General features: G+C 34.4%; 1 protein-coding gene across 7 annotated transcripts in view; it reads right to left on the bottom strand.

The window, feature by feature from the left end:
- Positions 1-7263: 7263 nt before the first annotated feature.
- Positions 7264-20100, bottom strand: part of PTPN4 (protein tyrosine phosphatase non-receptor type 4) — a 215378-nt gene continuing 202541 nt past the window's right edge. For all 7 annotated transcript variants that reach the window (XM_066233164.1, XM_066233163.1, XM_066233166.1 and 4 more), the window contains 3 exons: positions 17890-18038; positions 15895-16030; positions 7264-10300 (listed from right to left, as the gene is read on the bottom strand). In XM_066233164.1, coding sequence (XP_066089261.1) covers positions 10214-10300; positions 15895-16030; positions 17890-18038 — 372 coding nt within the window. In that variant the 3' untranslated portion in view covers positions 7264-10213. The remainder of the gene's footprint in view (positions 10301-15894; positions 16031-17889; positions 18039-20100) is intronic.

Raw genomic sequence — 20100 nt, 5'->3', positions numbered from 1 at the left:
CTCTGTGCTTCGCGATGATGCTACTGAGCCATCTGGCCATGGCCATTTCTGATTCTTTTTATGTAAGGCCAAGGTTTTCTAACTTTGGGTTTGAGCCCTATTATAATCCTTTACTCTTTGTTGAAAAACAGACCCCAGGAGCATTTTTTTTGTCTCTTAGTCTCTCAAGTATATGATCTATATTTTTTTCTGTTAGTCTCTCATAATTGTCTTGCTCATACTATTTTTTATAAATTTTTAAAGAAAATAATAAAGTTTTAATGACACCTTTCTAAGGCTTTTGCAAGCACCCTACCCTTTCTTTTCACACTCACATTTCATTGGCTTATATAATTCATAATTAATTAAATGATATAGGTAAACATGTTTGCACATACAGGTTAGCAAATAAACAACTGATTTTAGTAATCTGACAGCTTAACTGTTCAAACTAGAAGAACTCTCATGTAATGGAGAGCAGTCAATAGTGGCAAGGGGAGGACACAGGTAGAAATAAGGTCAGGGTTCAGAGCAGGTGTTTTTGATGGTGGTTAAGAAAGCTTCAGTCACAGATGCAATATTAATAGGAATTAGACAAAGCTTTTGCAGGTATATCCCAAACTCAGAATTCTTTAAGAAGATTGATACATTTGCTTATAAAAGCAATAAAAATGTGATCACACCACACCAGCCCTAAAAAAAGTCAAAGATAACATCACTTAGGAAACAGGTTTTGCAACACATGACTGTCAAGTGACCAGCTTCTTTAATTTCCAACATCTCATAATGAATTAATACATTAAACGACTTCATATAAAAACAAGAAAAGCAATATGAAATTTAAAAAACAAGGAACACAAGGGATCAATAAAGATAAATCCTACTTAACCTTACAGAAAAAATACATCAAAATAAAATATTTTTAAGACAAGCAAAAAAATTAAGTTTGATGGTTCTAATAAAGAAACATTTTCATATGCTTTAATTGGAAGCATACACTGGTATAATCCTCTTTAAGAATTAGACAATATTAATATTTTTAAATGTTGGTGCCTTATAATTTAGCAATCCCACTGCTAGAAATTCACCTATACCTGCAATGATTAATGAAAATATTTGCTTAAAAATGCTCACTGCAGCATTGTTTATATAGTATAAACTAGAAAAAAGCTAAGTGTCCATTAGGACATTAAATTTTGGTACATCTATATAATGGAGTACAAGGCAGTGATGAAGACAATGAGGTAGACCTCAACATGGTGACATGGAACTATGTCCAAGATGAGAAAGCCAGCTGCAGAACAGATTGTACAGTCTCTCTGACATTAACAAAATGTATCTGCACGCACAAATTTCCCCCCCAGAAGAAAATACAAGGAATTTAACAGAGGTTCCCACTGATTTGAGGGGGTACTATCCTTAGTTGGAGAATATGGAAGAGGCTTTCAGAACTCCTTTTGGTTCTCCCTTATATTGTTTATATTTTTATAATCTTGTACATAAGAAGGCATTCAATAATCTTAAATCTTTATTTTTGCTTGTAAAAGTATTTAAATATTGACTATTTTCTCTAAGAAATTATTCTTTCAGATGAAAAACAGCATACCTAATTGCACTTGAGGAAGATATAAAGGTGACGTCCGTAATAGAAAGCTCCTTTATTTTGATTGACAAGGTCTCACATTAAGAATATCAAGAGAGGGGTTGATGCTATGAGAAGATCAGACATCATTCTTCAAAAATTTTTTTAGTTCCTCACTTACCCTCTGCCCTTCCCCCAATAAAGACACTATGTGAGCCAATAATTCTAGAAATGTGTCACACTTAGCATTCCCCTAGTCCCTGATCACCCATTAATGAATACAGCATGTATAACCATTGTTAGAAAAGCCCAACAACAAAGAAATGCCCATAAAATAATCTTTAAAACTCCTATAACTTTAAATTACTAAAGCACATCTTTATTTAGCAACTGAACAATTAAAAGTCACAGCTCAAGTTTTTCACGTTTGTATCTGAACAACTATTTCTCTATAAAATTAGATGGTCAATAAGATACATGTCATAGCATTTTACATAACATAAATCACTCTTAGGACTAAACAGCTTTAATATAAATCCGCATTTTTACCTGTTTGTTATTGTTAATAGATATTTTTACATGAATTAATGGCAGGAATTATACTTTTTCACTGATATTAAGACAAATAAATATACAAGGCCTTTCAAGCACACACAAGTTGCAGCGACAAATACATAGTGATGGTTTCAAATTATCCAGTGTTGACCAAATTCAAGCTTGCACATTTTAAATAAACACTAAGCTTCTTGCCTCTTAATTAGGGAACAAATCCTATTGAAAGAGATATTTTTGTAAAATGGGAGACGGTTAGTTTAAAAAATTAGGGGGCTAATTCCATTTGCTACTTACTCATTCAGTACAATGAAACATGAAATGGCAGAAATATAAAACTATATGTTAATGAGGAAATAAACTAGACTTTTAACTAAGTGACTTTTTGCCCTTCATATTTACATATAGCACCTGTAAGGAAAAAATCCCAAATTAAAACACCCTCTACATAGAAAAAATTTTTAAAACTACTGCTTAAAAATATCACTGATGAGTAAACTATTTGTCCTAAAATTAAGCCTACACTGTAGAAAATAAAGACTGACTTTTCTTATTTGAAGCGATTTCAATATGGATTGTAAATGCGATGTCCTAATGCTGTAGGAACACTAAGTTGGACAGTTTCAATTTTTGTGAGCACATATATTCTAATGATAGAAAATGAAAACAGCTTAATGTAAACTGCTCTTAGTCTCTTAAATCCTTTACGTGTATCTGTAGTGTCAGAACTTTGCCCCCTTCAACTTAACTTGTGGTGCAATACTGACTTAGCCCCTAGGTACAACACAAAGCTAAACCAATGGCTTTCCAAGTATTTATGTAACATACAAATTGCAAAGCAGAAATGATTACAGTAAACCAAACTTAAAGCTAGCTGAGAGAACTGAGTTCAGCAATACAGTCAACCGAGTAGCCTTTATTGTACTAAATAAATTACAGAAAAGTGACAAAGCTAAAATTACAGAAGTTACCTTTTAATATCAAATGTAAAGCATTTAAATTTGGGTCCAATCGAGCTCTACACACTGGTCCATTAAATTTCCCCCATATTTACAAGACTCCTAGAATATTTTTAAATGTATAAATTAAGTCAGTAGTAAGCATGAAATAAAGTGCTACGTGTATTTGAAATTGAAGGAAGCAATTTCAGCACTGAAATTTGACCTACCTTACAGAATACAAGAAAAGATGAATAATCTTGTCAACTCATGGAAGGGTGGGAAAAGACAGGAGCAAGAAAATCCCAGAACTGGGTTGAAATTTTCTTGCCTAGAAAGGCAAATTACTGGAACACTATAATTCAAAAGTAAAAAACTAAAAAGCTTCTTTTAAATAAAAGGTAAAATGGGCTCAATTGTAACTACAGTGGATTTGGGGAAACCAAAAATCAGTACCAACTTGGGTATAAGATTGTAAGCAGGGACAAACCCCCTTGATGGCTCCATGGTGATAATTTCATTCAGCAACATGGCATTGTAGTTAAAGTTATCATAAATAATACTTGCTAAATTTTGGAAGCTACTAGGATAAAGGGGGCTTGATACTAATCTTTTAATAACTGTTAACAGTTAATGAAGGAAGATACCACCTTATAGTTGTTCAGGGTACTTACCTCACAAAGATTCTAACTGTAAAGGAAGATTAATGATTTTTTACAAGTCGGAGTAATGGAAGCAGGTGTCAAAAGTAATGAAAGCCCCACCAAGTCAATTTTAACAAGTAATAAATAATAAATGCTACCTTTTAAAGACATTAAGTAAATTAATCATATCTAAAGATGTTAGTTTAAAATGTATGGTTTTTTTAGTTTAGTTTTTTGGTTTTTTTTTTGTTCAGTTTGACTTAAACTCTTAAGCATATAAGACACTACTGCTACAAGTCAGAGGTGAGCTTATCGAAGATACTGAGAAAAGGCAAAACTACTTGTCAGGGGCCTCTGCACATATTTACTGTGGTAAACCTTAGGAATGATTTTCTGGTTTTCAGAGTTACATTCTCACAACGGTGTCCTCTCTTGTGGCTGCAAGAGTGACAGAGCCTGAGAACTTTCTTTCATGGTCAACACATTCAGCACAATGTTCACCCTCACACAAAAGAGGCTTCCACACTCTAGAGAAGTCTAGAATTCAGTTATGTTATATCTAAAAACAGTTTGCACAAATTTTCTTGGAATTTCTTATGCTAGAGCTAAAACAAAGCAAAATGAAGGTGGATTATATTTGAAATATGCTGCAATAGCAACTGCTCTTATTTATAATGAAATGGAATACAGTCTTCCTTTCCTTTTCAATCCCTTACTGGCTTTTTAAAAACAGTATCCTTATAACCAAGTCATAATTCTAGTAATATTTGAAAGATACATTTTTTTTTTTAAACAGGGAGAGAGAGAGTCAGAGAGAGGGACAGACAGACAAGAACGAAGAGAGATGAGAAGCATCAATCATCAGTTTTTCGTAGCGAGACCTTAGTTGTTCATTGATTGCTTTCTCATATGTGCCTTGACAGCGGGCCTTAAGCAGAACGAGTAACCCCTTGCTCGAGCCAGCGACCTTGGGTCCAAGCTGGTGAGCTTTGCTCAAACCAGATGAGCCCACACTCAAGCTGGCGACCTCGGGGTCTCGAACCTGGGTCCTCCTCATCCGAGTCCGATGTTCTATCCACTGCGCCACCGCCTGGTCAAGTGATACATTCATTTTTCTTTACAGCATGAAAGAATACAAAAATCATTTTTCCTTAAAGAAGTCAACAGTTTCAATCTTTTCCCATAGAAAAATATTTTCTATAACATTTATACCACAATAAGAAATTTGACAGTGTTTAACTGAAATTTTTATGAGTACAACAAGGCTTTAAAACATTTTAATTCTTGCGTTTAAAATTTTAAAAGGTTTCAGGAAGTTAAACATTAGGACTGCCTTCTAAAATTGTAGTCTTTAACTTGCAATATTGCTAATACTTTTCATTTTGTAAATTAAAAAAAATGGTTTACTTATTTATGCAGTGAACCACATCTAGTCAATATTGATGAAATGCACCCGAGTAGATAATACTCTGGCTGCTCATTTAGCTTGTATTACTAACATAAAAACAATAAATATAAACCTTTAGAAATTAACAGTAAACTGCCATAGAAAAACATACAAATAAATAGCAGCAAACAGGAAACAGAAATAACAATTTGGTGTCTACCCATGACAACTTCACCAAGATTATGAAAGTAAAATGTCTAATTTCTGACTGAAATAGTTTTTTTTGTTAACATTAAAAGGCTTTTTATAATTGCCACTAAGAATAAAATCTGTATACAATAAAAACTTGTGTTGATAATAGCTGCAGACATTGTAAAGCAAGTTGAAACCCAAAAATACAATTTAGAGATTAATTTCATAAGCTCTTTATAAAATTGCTGAAATTTATTTGCTGTTAGACCTAAAATGTTTTATTATGTAAATGTGTTAGTCTCTACATAATTCTCAAAGAATTTTACAAAACAGCTGTTACAACTTGTGTTGTGATCACACTGAAGCACCAATAAATCTTTGCCAACAGAATGGTAATTCTGATAGTTGATATAATTAACCCACTGGGTTTCAATAACAGCTGTTTTTACTTGGAGGAAATAAAGCAAAAATGCTTTTAGCCTGACCAGGCGGTGGCGCAGTGGATAAAGCGTTGAACTGGGATGTGGAGGACCCAGGTTCCAGACCCCGAGGTTGCCAGCTTGAGTGCGGCTCATCTGGTTTGAGCAAAGCTCACCAGCTTGGACCCAAGGTCGCTGGCTCGAGCAAGGGGTTACTCGTTCTGCTTAAGGCCCGCTGTCAAGGCACATATGAGAAAGCAATCAATGAACAACTAAGGTCTCGCTACGAAAAACTGATGATTGATGCTTCTCATCTCTCTTCGTTCTTGTCTGTCTGTCCCTCTCTCTGACTCTCTCTCTGTCTCGGAAGAAAAAAAAAATTAAAAAAAGAAAAATGCTTTTGTGGCTGGAGAGCTGAAGCAGATGTAGGAAATGAGCAATGCTGACACAGTCACTTGTGGATGTGGCGGCTTACATACAAGCAAGCTGTGGCATCGGTTCTCTTGGTTTTGTCATGCATTAAATGTTTATTCCAACAAATATTTACCATAATGTATTTACTCTATGTGACTTAAATGCAAATTCACCTGAACTACAAAATAATTATAACAAAATAAAAGAAATGTAAACATATCCCACATCATTGTGGTATAAATAATTTTAATGAATTCAAACCTACTTTGGCAACCTTATCATCAGAATATTTTAAGTATTCAAAACACAGATATTAAATAGAACATTGTCAAAAATTCGTGTTTCCTTCTCCCTTCCTGATGAGATTATAAAACAAGTAATGCTTTAATTCTATTACTTGTTCACATTACGAACATAAATAATTTGATTACAGTGGACATATATTCTAACTATTAGTTTTTTATGTTTTAAGTGCTTTTAAAAATCAGTCTTCTAATTTGCATTTTAGAATGTTTTCACACTGCATATGTCAGCTTAAATACCTTACAAAAGTTTATGATCTGTCAAGGAAGCATGGCTAGCAAACTGAGTCAGGGTTCTAATTAGGGTCATGTAAGAAATCTACTTATTTTCTAAATTAAGTGACATGTTCTAAGGTCACCAGAGTTATTAAGTGAAATCACTGCCTGAGTATAAAACTTGGATTGAAATAGATTAAAATTCATGAGAATTTATGTTAATCACAAATGTTGTCTAAAATAGTAGAAAATGAAATTAGATAAAAATCTTTCAAGTTCCTTTTAGCTCTCAAGTACAGGAGACTTTTGCTCAAATACCTGTTTATACTTGATTGTACCTGCCAATAAATGAAAACAACTTTATAGATAAAATAATTCTTTTCCTTTGTTAGCATTAGCTTCTGTGAAACACAAGAAGTGTCTCTATGTGTGATATTAGTACTTGAAACCTTTAAGCGACTGTCTTAATTGCTTAACATACCTTTATATTATACATTGGAATCCAGTTTTTATATATAAACTTTATCTACATTTTATCAAAACGATCAACACTTTCCCCATCTTCTACTTGTGCTAGCAGGCCAAACAAAGGAAATTATTTCTTATGCTGTTACTCTGCCTCTATTTTGAATGAATGCACTGATTTAACAAATACTACCAATTCTTCTTGGAAATGTAAAATCTATTCCAAAATATTTCTCATCCTATGTACACGGTGCTGACACAAATCAGAAGCTCAATCAAACATTTGAAATAAACCATCAAAAACCAGGGAGGGAAGGTTTTCACAAACATTTCTTAGCATTTACAAAAGCCCCCTGCTTTACCAATATCTATTTCTACTTGTGAGAATAACAGTCAGCACTGATTTTGCTGGGGAGCGGGGGTCAGTAAGGGTGGCTAGAGGAGGGGAAGAGTAGTTTAGATGCAATAAATTTGGCGTTTTTATCAATCAATATTACATTGATTTGAAAACAATCTAGAACTACTTGGTGTACATAACAAAGCTAAAATGATTCCTAGAACCCTATACAGATTGATAAACAGTTTAAAAAATTCTTAGGTGTAATGAATAAAATCTTATCTATGGTATGAACAGGGAGGCATAATTAACATATTTATTAGAAGTTGTGAAGGATAATTTATTTTAAAATTAAGATACCAATAAATATGCCTTTAAAAAAGGATCTTTTTGTACATAAAAATACTGACAGAATGCCTCCCAGCTGCAAAATTGATATATGAGAAATTTAAATACAATCCTAAACATCTAGTATATTGTCATTTAAAGACTGGCATTAATAATTAACAAAGGCAGGACTCATAGCCAAGAATTATTAGTTAATCTCAGAAGTGTAAACAAAGCCCTAAATTGAAGAACATGCCAATCATGCCATTTATCTGTTTATATCTATATAATTTTGTTTTTTTAAAAAATCTACAGTTGTCATATTCTATCCACACAGAACAGACAGATTTTCTGTTTAATTTATGGAAAAACTGCCAAAACAGAATTATGTCAGACCCCTACATGACTTCACTTTCTCCTTTTTCAACTTATCATTATGTCACATAGCAGCCTCAGTTATCTTAACCTGTTGGTAGAGAATGGAATGTTCAAATAAAACTATAGTTATTTACTCACACTGTTTGGACTATGAAAATCAGAAATAGATCAGAGAGTTTCTCTTTGACATAAAGGTTATGTTTGCTTTTCTCTTTAAAAAAAAAACCCACAAAATATTTTAATACAATAATTTATTTGGTATCTTGGCTATTAATGTTTAGAACTTAACTACCTAAACTTTATTATTATGGATTTTGAAAATTTGAAATCTCATTTAGATTATACTGAAGATTTTAAAATGAACATTTGCCCCTCATACTAAATGGTATTCCAAAACACCTAGCATTTAACTCTAAATTTTATCATTACTATTCTGAAATATTCAGAAATCAATAGTAAAAGTCTCTATTTCAATCATAATCCATATAAAATAATTGTGTAATATAACATTTCAATAGGTGAGCAAATTTCTACTTATATTAAAACGGGACAAATTCAAAAGTTCTATCTCTCTGTAGACTTAAAAATTTTTAAAAATCTGAAGAGGAAAATATACACTACTTAAAGAAAACCAGGCCCTCCATCAGGCAGGACAATGGAAACTCTCCATGAATTAACATGCTTATAACTCAATAAGTACATACAAACAGGAGCACTCTAATTGCACACAAAAATGACAAGGACACCCTCATTCTAGTTACTGGGGAATTACATTTAGAAACAAGTCAATCGTGTTTCATTTCTTGTTTGAAGTATCCCAACCAATAAACCAATGTGAACAAAACTTGGTATGAACCAAAATGAATGCTGAAGATTAATAATTCAGTCAGTGATGGAAATTAGTCACAATTAATTATTCTAACTTTTGCTTAGAGCATCAATATGTTCAATGCACATGTTAGATGCCATTTTTAAAGTTACGGATAAAATAAATATTAAATTTGAAGAATAAAGCATCTTTTACCTTGAGCTGCTAACCTGTCACCCTCAATCCTCAGGAAAGAAATGTGCAGATTTAAACAATTCCACAGCGGCAAAGCGCTCATTTAGTAGAACACAAATTATGTACTTTTGCTTCCTCTGGCAAAATATAGAAATTGAGTAAGAAACAAAATTTCCTTAACCTTCTTTGACTGCATAACTCTCACTACAAGAAGTTATTTCCAAATGTGAAATGATTCAAACAAAATGCATAAAAATGTAAATGTACAATATACAACCATACCTCCTAGTGGGGCTGCAAGAGTGCCTTTTCATTAGACATACACAGATGTCTCAAGGCACTTAAGGGGTTAAGACACAATGCATGCATTCCTTTACCTCAAGTATGTGAAATCACACGATTTGGAATAAGCCAACCTTATGGTAAATGTAAGTTACATTATTAAATTCAAGAAAATCTGTAGATTCCTATTTATATTTTCTATAAGATGCTGGTAAATGGACAATGTGCAGCATTTCCTGGGAAAGCAATTCAACCTCTCTTCTTTAGCACAGCAGTTCTCTACAGAGGGCCTTGGGGGGAGATGTGCTGCATCCATAGGCAGTGTGTCGGCTAATATTGAAAATGATATTGCTAAACTTGGAAAATGAAATCTGGTAACCAGTACAGTAAGGTCATGAACCAATGAAGACACCAGAGCTGACTCCTGATGTCTACTTCTTTTTGCTTTCAAAATACAGGTGTAACAAAGTTGAGAAGAATTCTGAGCCTTGTTTGTGGCAATTCTGCCAGAAGAGGACTGCATGGCACCACCACAAAATTTCATAAATTACCCTGAATATACTCAGTTATTCACTATTTGTTCAGAGCAAAGCATGAAATAGTCTTCAAACACATGAACTGTAGATTTTGAGACAGTGACTTTTTTTTAAACATAAAGTGCAACAGTGCTGAAGTTTTCAGTTTTTGTTAGTTCTTCACTTTTTTGTTCAGATGCCATTTCCTGCAAGCAGGATAATGGCCCAGTGAATATAATGGAAAGCAGTTTTCCAACACATATACCAGAAGTTCTGCTTTCTCATTTATTTGATGATGTTGTTAAGGGTTTAACAAATCCTTCTTCATATACTTTCAAAATAGCTTCACACACAAATCTGTATTGACTCTGAAAAATAAAATAGAAAAAATAGAATTGATCAGGTATACAAAACGAAAAAATGACAACTCACTTGGCTTGCTTATAAGAAATGCAAAGTAAAACTGCACAGAGATACCACTCTTCATGAACAGACTAACAAAAAATAAAAAGTCAGATAACATATTTTGTTGGCAAAGCTCACTTACGTATTGCTAATATCCCTAGCATCGCCAAATCCTTATGGATGGCAATTTGGCAGCATCTAACAATACTATATTAATTTATCTATTAAACTAGCAACCTCACTTTTAGGAGTCTATCCAAAGATAAACTAGATAATTAAATTAAAAACATATTCATAAGTGAGGCTATTTACAGTAGAATTATTATTATTATTTTAGAGAGACAGGAAGGGAGAGAGATGAGAAGCATCAATTTTTCACTGTGACACTTTAGTTGTTCATTGCTGCTCATAAGTGCCTTGATGGGAAGCGGGGGGACTTCAGCAGAGCCATAACCCCTTGTGTGACCTTGGGCTCACGCCAGCCACCAGGGAATCATGTCGATGGTCCCACAGTCAAGCTAGAGAACCCACTTAAGCTGGTAAGCCTTAAAAGAAAGGAAATTCTGACACATGCTAAAACATGGATGAACCTAGAGGACACTATGCTAAGTGAAATAAGCCAAGTACAAAAAGTCAAAACCGAAATGATTCCACTTATATGAGGGATCTAGTGTAGTCAAATTCAAAAAAACCCAGAAAGTAGAATGGTGGTTGCTGGGGGCTGGGAGGACTGGGAAATGGAGAGCTGTTTAAGGGGTAGAGCAGGGGTCCCCAAACTTTTTACACAGAGGGCCAGTTCACTGTCCCTCAGACCATTGGAGGGCCACCACATACAGTTCTCCTCTCACTGACCACCAATGAAAGAGGTGCCCCTTCCGGAAGTGCGGCGGGGGCTGGATAAATGACCTCAGGGGGCTGCATGTGGCCCGCGGGGCCGTAGTTTGGGGACGCCTGGCCGGTAGAGTCTTAGTTTTGTACAATGAAAATGTTCTAGTGTTACCTAAAAGTGTATATATATATACTTAACAATATTGGGTCACAGACTTAAAAAAATTGTTAAGATGGTAAGTTTTATGTTGTGTATTTTTCCATAATTAAAAATAATAAATCCAGCCTGACTCAGGTTCGAAACCCCGAGGTTGCCGGCTTGAGTGCAGGCTCATCCAGCCTGAGCACGGGCTCACCAGCTTAAGCGCAGATCCTTGGCTTGAGCGTGGGATCACAGACATGACCCCATGGTTGCTGGCTTGAGGCCAAAGGTCACTGGCTTAAAGCCCAAGGTCGCTGGCTTGAGCACAAGGTCAGTGTCTTGAGCAAGGGGTCACTCGCTCTGCTGTAGCCCCCCTGGGTCAAGGCACATATGAGAAAGCAATCAATGAAAAACTAAAGAGATAAAGAGACTAGGGAGCTGCAACAAAGATGCTTCTCATCTCTTTCCCTTCCTGTCTGTCTATCCTTATCTGTCCCTCTCTCTATCTCTTTCTCTTTCTGTCACACACACACAAAAAAATCCATTATATGTGGATGTAGATGCAAAAACCTCCAAAAAACACTAATAAATCAAATGAAGCAACATATTAAAAGAATTATACACCTGCCTGACTGGTGGTAGAGCAGTGGATAGAGTGTCGACCCGGGACGCTGAAACCCAGGTTCAAAATCTTGAGGTTGTTGGCTTGAGTGTGGGCTCATCTGGCTTGAGCACAGGCTCACCAGCTTAAGCCCAAAGGTCGCTGGTTCAGCTGGAGTCCCTCAAGGCATACAGGAGATGCAATCAATGAACAACTAAGATGCCACAACTAGGAATTGATGCTTCTCACTCTCTCTCCCTTCCTGTCTGCCTCTCTCTCAAAAAAAAAAAAAAAAAAAAATTATACACCATCTATCCCAAAAATACAAGTTTAGTTTAATATCCAAAAATCAATCAATGTAATATATACTACATTAATAGAAAAGACAAAAACTACATGATCATCTCAACAGATACAGAAAAAGCATTTGACAAAACCGAACACCTATTCATGATGAAAACACACAGCAGACTATAACAGAGGAAACTTTCTTAACTTGATAAAGAGGATCTATGAAAATCCCATGGCTAATAGGATGAAAAACTGAAAGCTGTTCTTCTAAGGTCAGAAACAAGACAAGAATATCCAGTTTCACCACTTTATTTAACATTATTATACTGAAGTTTTTAACCAGGACACTTGGATAAAAAGAAACAAGAAATGAAAGAAAGAAGAAAAAAGAAAAAAATGAAAGGCACCTTAATTGGAAAAAAAGAAGTGATCTTCACTTGCAGATGAAGATCTTTATCTTCTACATAAAAAATCCTAAGGAATCCACTTTCACACATAGAAAACTGTAAGAGCTAAGTAAGAAATGTCAGCAAGGTCACAAAATACATAATAAATACACAAAATCAATTTTATTTCTATACCCAAGCAATAAATAGTCCTAAAATAAAATAAGAAAACAATTCCACTTTCCATAGCACCAGAGATTAAACATAGCACCAGAGATTAAAATGTGTAAGAAAATATTTAACAAAGGAAATGCAAGATTTACACACTGAAAACTACAAAATATTATTAAAAAAATTTAAAAAGACATTTATAAATGAAAAGACAGTTTGTGTTCATGATTTGGAAGATGGAAAATTAGGATGGCAACACTCTGCAAAATAAACTAAGATTTAATGTAATCTCTATCTTGCTATTTTTTGGCAGAAAAGATAAACTAATTCTAAAATACACATGCAAATCCAAGAAACCCTGAAAGGCCAGAACAGTACTGAACAATAAAATAAATAAATAAATAGGGATATTCATATTCTAACTTCTGTTTTTTTACAAAGATACAGTAATCAAGACTGTGGTACTAGCATGAGAATACACATCTAGATCAATGGAACAGAGATGAAAAAGTATAGAAATGAACCCTCACATTTGTGGTCAACTGATTTCTGACAAGGGACCCATAGACAACTAATGGGAAAAGATTAAAGTTTTCAACAAACAGGGCTGGGCCCACTGGATATGCACATACAAAAGAATAAAACTAGAACCCTATTTGAAACCAAATATAAAATTAACTCAAAAAGGATCAGACAACTATTTGGCAGAACTAAGCTATAAGACCTTGAAAGAAAATAGAGGAATAAGTCTTTGTGACCCTCATCAGGCAATGATTTCTTAGATATGACATCAAAAACATGTGATTTAAAAATATAAACAGATATTTATCAAAATTAAAAACCTTTGTGCTTCAAATGACATAATCAAGAAAGTGAAAAACAACATGGAAAAACATTTGCACACCACACATCTGGTAAGACACTTGTATTCAGAAAATAAAAAGAACTCTTACAACTCAAGAAAATGACAAAAAAACTAAAACAAACACAACCCAAAAACGCCAAACACAAGTTGAAAAAAGTGCAACAAATTTTAACAGATAGTTCTCTAAAGAAGATACCTGAATGGCAAATAAGCACATAAATAGATAAATGATATCATTAGTTATCAGAGAAATTAAAACCACTTTATATTCAGTAAAATGGCTAAAATAAAAAAATACAGATAATAACAAGCATTGATAGTATGTGGCGAGAATGGAACCCTCATATACCATCAGCGGAATTGTAAAATGATGTAGCTGCTTTGGAAAAAGTCTGGCAGTTCCTCAAAAATTTAAACAGAATTAGCCTATGACCTAACAATTCCACTTATGGGTATATACCCAAGAGAAATAAACACATGTTGACATCAAAACATATACACCAATGTTTATATCACCATTATTCACAATAGCCAAAAAATGGGAACAATCCAAATATCTATTAACAGATGATGAATCGATAAAATGTGCTATATACATACATGGAATATTATTCAGCCAAAAAAAGTAATAAAGTATTGACAAAGGCCACAGAATGAATAAACCTTTAGTTATCATGCTAATTAAAAGAAGCCAATTACAAAAGATCAAATTGTGTGGTTTCATTCATATGAAAAACCGAGACTAGGTAAACCTATAAAGACAGAGTAGATAACTGGCTGCCTAGGGCCGAGTCAGGGGAGACTGGGGAAAGTATAAGAGAAAACAGGTATGATGTTTGCTTTGGGGTGATGAAAACCTTCTAAAATTAGATAATAATAATGGTTGTAAAGTTCTGTGATATACTAAAAACTGCTGAACAGTTCACATTAAAAAGGTAAATTTTATGGTATGTAAATTACATTTCAACAAAATTGTTCTAAAATTTAAAAAATATTAAATTCAAAAAAACATTAAATGCATTCTATGAGACAACTGAAATCTGATTACTGGTTATTTGATAATATTAAGGAATTATTTGTTAATTATACTTAGATGTGATAACAGTATTGTGGTTTTGTTTAGAAGGAAAAAACACTCCTTATCTTTTGGAGATACACACTGAAATGTTTACAGATAAAATATGAGATCTAGGATATGTTTCAAATATGGAAAAAGTAGGTGGCAGGGTAGATTAAACCCTATGGCAAATGTTGGGTCTGAGGTCTGAGTACTCAACATAGATTTTATTATACTGGTTACTTTTCTGTATGTTTGAAATTTTCTATAATTTAAAATAAAAAAAAGACATGCACTTACAAGACCAGTAGATCACTTCACTTCAAAACCTTAATGCCACCAACAATGCTAATATTTCACAGTGGCTAATTATAGCAAGTTATCTTTTTTTAAAGTTTTTTTTTTAAAGACTTTATTCATTTTAGAGGAGAGAGAGAGAGAGAGAGAGAGAGAGAGAGAGAGAGAGAGAGAGAGAGAAGGGGGGGAGAGAGGCAGGAAGCATCAACTCCCATATTTGCCTTGACCAGGCAACCTCAGTGTTCCAGGTCAATGCTTTATCCACTGCGCCACCACAGGTCAGGCATAACAAGTTATCTTAACATTAACTCTAAAATTCCAGGATTCCTCTTGTGATCTCGGAACATTATTCAGAGTCAGTGTAGAATAGAGTAAGTTAGTAGCTTAATTTCTATGATTTGCGTTGTTGTTGCAATTTCAGTTCTTATATATAAAAAAAAGGCATGTCACAACAGTTGTTTCACTGAAAGCAGGTCAATCAAGACCTCCAAGTCAGGGAGCTATCATTCTCAGCATCCTACTTAACTAAAATACAAGTTCTTCTGCTAAGCACTCACTAATTAACATGCTAGCGTGATGTTGACAAACATTTTCTGTAAAAAGCCAGAGAGTAAATATTTTAGATTTTTTTTAGACCATATGGTATCTGTTACAACTTCTCAACTCTGCTATCTAGTGTGAAAGCAGCCATAAATAATATGTAGACAAATGAGCATGGTTGTATTCCAATAAAACTTTATTTACAAAAACAAGTATAAGGCCAGATTTGGCTCACAGGGAGTATTTGACAAACCCCTGTGTGAGGGGTTATTAGCTCCTGACAGGGTATTAAAAAGTCATAAATATGGTTTGAAATATAGATTGATAACAAAACCATCATATTAAGAATACACATATATAAAAGAAATATAGTACTTACAGGTGTTTGGATCATCATGGCTCGTTGATCTCTCATTGTTCTTACAATGTCTAGTGGATACACTGGTTGATTGCATTCAATGAGACACATGGCTGTTTCCATAGTAATTAGAACCCCAGTTCTTCCAATCCCAGCACTAAAGAAGACAAATATGGGTCTTACTAATACTATTCCATTAAATATCTATAGATGTTGAGCCAGAAATTAAAGTATTGAAACATAATACAATAGAAGAACAAGTTGGTTTTAATTAAGTAGCAGGCCAACTAGAAAATATTTAGAAAATTGATAAAAATTTTATTTAATACAGACTAAAATGGTTGGTGTATCCACACCCTTCCCCCATTTGTTAGTAGTAAAAAATACTATTTTAAAAGAGTTTCATTTCAGTTTTTAAACTATAAACAAGGTATAAAAGTTTATTTGAGCAACCACACTTTAAAATGAAAAATAATAGGCCCTGGTCAGGTGGCTCAATGGATGAAGCATCAATCCGCTATGCCAGAAGTAGCGGGTTTGACCCCCAATCAAGGAAGGTACGAGAAGCAATCCATGAGTACAGAACTAAATGGAACAACTAAGTAGTAAAATAAGTTGATGTTTCTTTCTCTCTCCCCATATTTCTCTCTCAAATCCATGAAAAATTAAAACAAAATAAATAGAATTATAGTAATTTATCATTACCAAATACACAAAAAATAGCATTTTATACACTTAAAAGTTTTAAAAGCCAAATTTATCTATTTATTTATTTATTTATCTATCTATTTATTTATTTATTTTGTGAGAGACAGAGACAGAGACAGATAGGGACAGACAGGAAGGGAGAGAGATGAGACACATCAATTTTCCGTTGCAGCTCCTTAGTTGTTCATTGATTGCTTCTCATATGTGCTTTGATGGGGGTGTGGGGGGTGTGCTACAGCAGAGCAAGTGACCCCTTGCTCAAGCCAGTGACTTTGGGCTTCAAACCAGCACCTTTTTGGGCTCAAGCCAGCGACCATGGGGTCATGTCTATGATCCCATGCTCAAACCAGCGAACCTACACTCAGGTTGGTGAGTCCATACTTAAGCAGGATGAGCCCACGCTCAAGCCAGCAATATTGGGGTTTCGAACCTGGGTCCTCCAAGTCCTAGTCTGATGCTCTATCCTCTGCACCACTGCCTGGTCAGGTAAGCTAAATTTAATTTTGATTAAACTTGACCATTCAGATAATCAAGAACAACTTTTAAAGTACTCTCTGTGAACATAGCTATAGGGCACTTAGGATATGAAATGGTCAAATGTGTTCACCCTTCTTTCTTGTTTGCCTTTCAAATACTTGGTCTATAATCTGTTTTTGAGGATTTGAAAGTCTGCTCTTAAAAAGTGCTTGGAAAATTTAAAGATAAAGAGATACTTCAATACATCCTCTTTTAAATAAAATGTGGCCAGGATAGGGAGAAAATATACTGCTCACAAAAATTAGAAGATATTTCAAAATGAATATGAAGCAATAAAATATCCCCTAATTTTCGTGAGAAGTATAATTTGTTGCCTAGTCTCTTCTTGGTTGGGGTCACTGAACTCTGGAGCCACTGTACTTGGCCCTTTAAGGGCAGAAGAGGGTATGAGTCTGAAAGGAAGGGAAAGTAGCTTACCAACACACACTGGGAACTCCTGAAAGTGGCTTATCCTGTGATGGGTAGGGCTGTTCTAAGAGAGGAGCCACAGGCCAGGAAGGAATGCCTTGCAGGGAGGGGAAAATCTAAACCTTAGGTTGCAACCTAGTGCCAACTTTACTAGAGTTCATCAATCAGTGCAATAAAATATTATTTTTCCTTTTATGATAAATTTTCTGCCAATTACATTGGAATAAACCCTTTGCTTTATACCTTCAGAGCACAGTTCTGAATTCTAATTACAGTGAAAACAACTTAAGGACAAAATAAAATACATATTATGTTCTAAAAAAGGTCAGCTACTCAATCATAAAAGACAGAAAATAAAAATACCTGCAATGAACAACAACAGGCTCTTCCTTACTGGCCCTTTTACTTCGTATGTGACAGACAAAGTCTAGAAAGTCACTTGAGTCATCAGGGACACCATGGTCAGGCCAGGCTGTGTACTGTATCTGAGTGAGTTGACGACTCTCATTTTTCTAAATATAAATGAAAAATTATGCACCTTGATTTAGGAATTATTGTTAACATATAAATAAATATTCATGTTATCTTAATTTTAGAAGAAAACCAAAAGAAACTACTCTTATTACCTCCCCACCCCCAAATAATGTATAGACTTTATACACAAAGTAATGTATATAAGAAAATCCAGAATTTCAACAAAATAGAAACCAGTTTATAGAAACAGTTGTATCCATTAAAGTATTAGGTACCTAGCTTACTCCTTTTCTTCTAACTCAATTTCTATATTTTTAAAGTATGTTTTAAGATGATAATCAAGTAAACAGGTAAAACAAGTTAAATTCTAGAAAAATGTTTAAAGAAAACTAAGGAACTGTTGGGTGAACAAATATGGTAAAGTAAAAAAAATTTTTTTTAAATAAAATTGGGTTAATCCTAAAAAACAAGTCAGAAGAATAAAATCTCAAAATAAATGTAGATTAAAAATTGAAGATCATAAAAACACAAAGTCATATCAGAGCTTAATTCTTTTTTGGAGGCAGGAGTTGGTAGCACAGAGAAAAGGATTTTGGATGTATATGTCTCAACTTCATCAGTAGGCATTTAATATTTCAGAGCTTCACTTCCTTCAGTTGAAAATGAAACAAAGGGATAGTCTTTTTTTTTTTCTCTAAATTCAGTGAGAGGAGGGGAGACAGAGACAGACTCCTGCATGTGCCCCAAATGGGACCCACCCGGCAAGCCCCCTACAGGGCGAAGCTTTGCCCACCTGGGTTGTTGCTCCATAGCTCAGCAACCAAGCTATTGTTAGCATATGAGGGGAGGCCACAGAAGCCATCCTCAGCACCTACGGCCAACTCGCTCCAATCGAGCCATGGCTGCAGGAGGGGAAAAGAGAGAGAGAGAGAGAGAGAGAGAGAGAGAGAGAGAGAGAAAGAAACAAGAGGGGTAGAGTTGCAGAAGTAGATGGTTTCTTCTCCTGTGTGCCCTGACCAGGAATTGAACCTGGACATCCACATACTGGGATGCTCTACCACTGAGCCAAATGGCCAGGGCTACAAAGGGATAGTCTTACGTTGAAAGGATTCTATGAGAGAACCTGCAAATCTCCCAAGTAGCTGTTTGAAATTTTATGCTCAATAATTGGTAGCTAGTCATTCAACACCATGAAATCTGGTCACTGTCATTTACATAAAAGGGAATTTCCAGAAAATGCCATGAATATAAAAGGTAATTAATAAAACAACCAATAAAAGATTTATTCCAAAGATACCTCAGGATTATCTTATAATTAATTTTTCAGAATCCTGTAACTCTATAAAATGAATTGAAGATATCTGTTAGAGACTACCTTTGATTAGTAATAACACAAGAATTTAATGGGACCAATAACCTACAAAAATGGGTAATGTAAAACCATTATTTTAATTAATTTTAGGATAATGTTTGTTTCTCCATCCAAGTATGTATGTATTTATACAATAGCAAATTCATTTTCCCAATTATATCTGGGTCACACTTAGAAACTAATTTGTGTCTTAGTGTACTAAGGTTCTGAGGTATTTTCAGGCTTTGCAAAGAAAAGCCACTATAGTATATAAAACTGCTGTGGACACAATAAAAGGAATATGCTGAAGATGACATAAATATTACTATATATAACCATAGATAAACCTCTCAACCATATCGTTGAGAAATGAAAAAATATCTTATTGGCTTGCCTTGTTATGTTTTTATAGCTCTATTTATATGAGCTATAAATTCATTCTGATAGAATCTCTAGCTCAAAAGATTTTGAAACTATTTAATTTCTTATAACTTTAGCTTTATTCAGTACCGAATTCCTTTAATATAAATCAGCACAACTTCTAGCTCCTTCCCTTTGGCCAGGAAGGCTCTATCTTGTTGGGCCCCATTAATCATACTCAGGGGTTGGGGGTCTAGGAGAGAAATGGCGCTCTCATTTCCAAAGGATTGAACATTGCCAGGACAGGCCTGGGTCTTCACAGTTTGTGTTGTGTGCTCTTCTCTAGCAGATGCTTTTCTTCACACAGCCCCTTCAAAACTGAAGGTGGT

The sequence above is a fragment of the Saccopteryx bilineata genome, chromosome 5 (genome assembly GCF_036850765.1).
Source record: "Saccopteryx bilineata isolate mSacBil1 chromosome 5, mSacBil1_pri_phased_curated, whole genome shotgun sequence".
Taxonomy (NCBI): domain Eukaryota; kingdom Metazoa; phylum Chordata; class Mammalia; order Chiroptera; family Emballonuridae; genus Saccopteryx; species Saccopteryx bilineata.
This window is presented reverse-complemented; position numbering and strand designations above follow the sequence as displayed.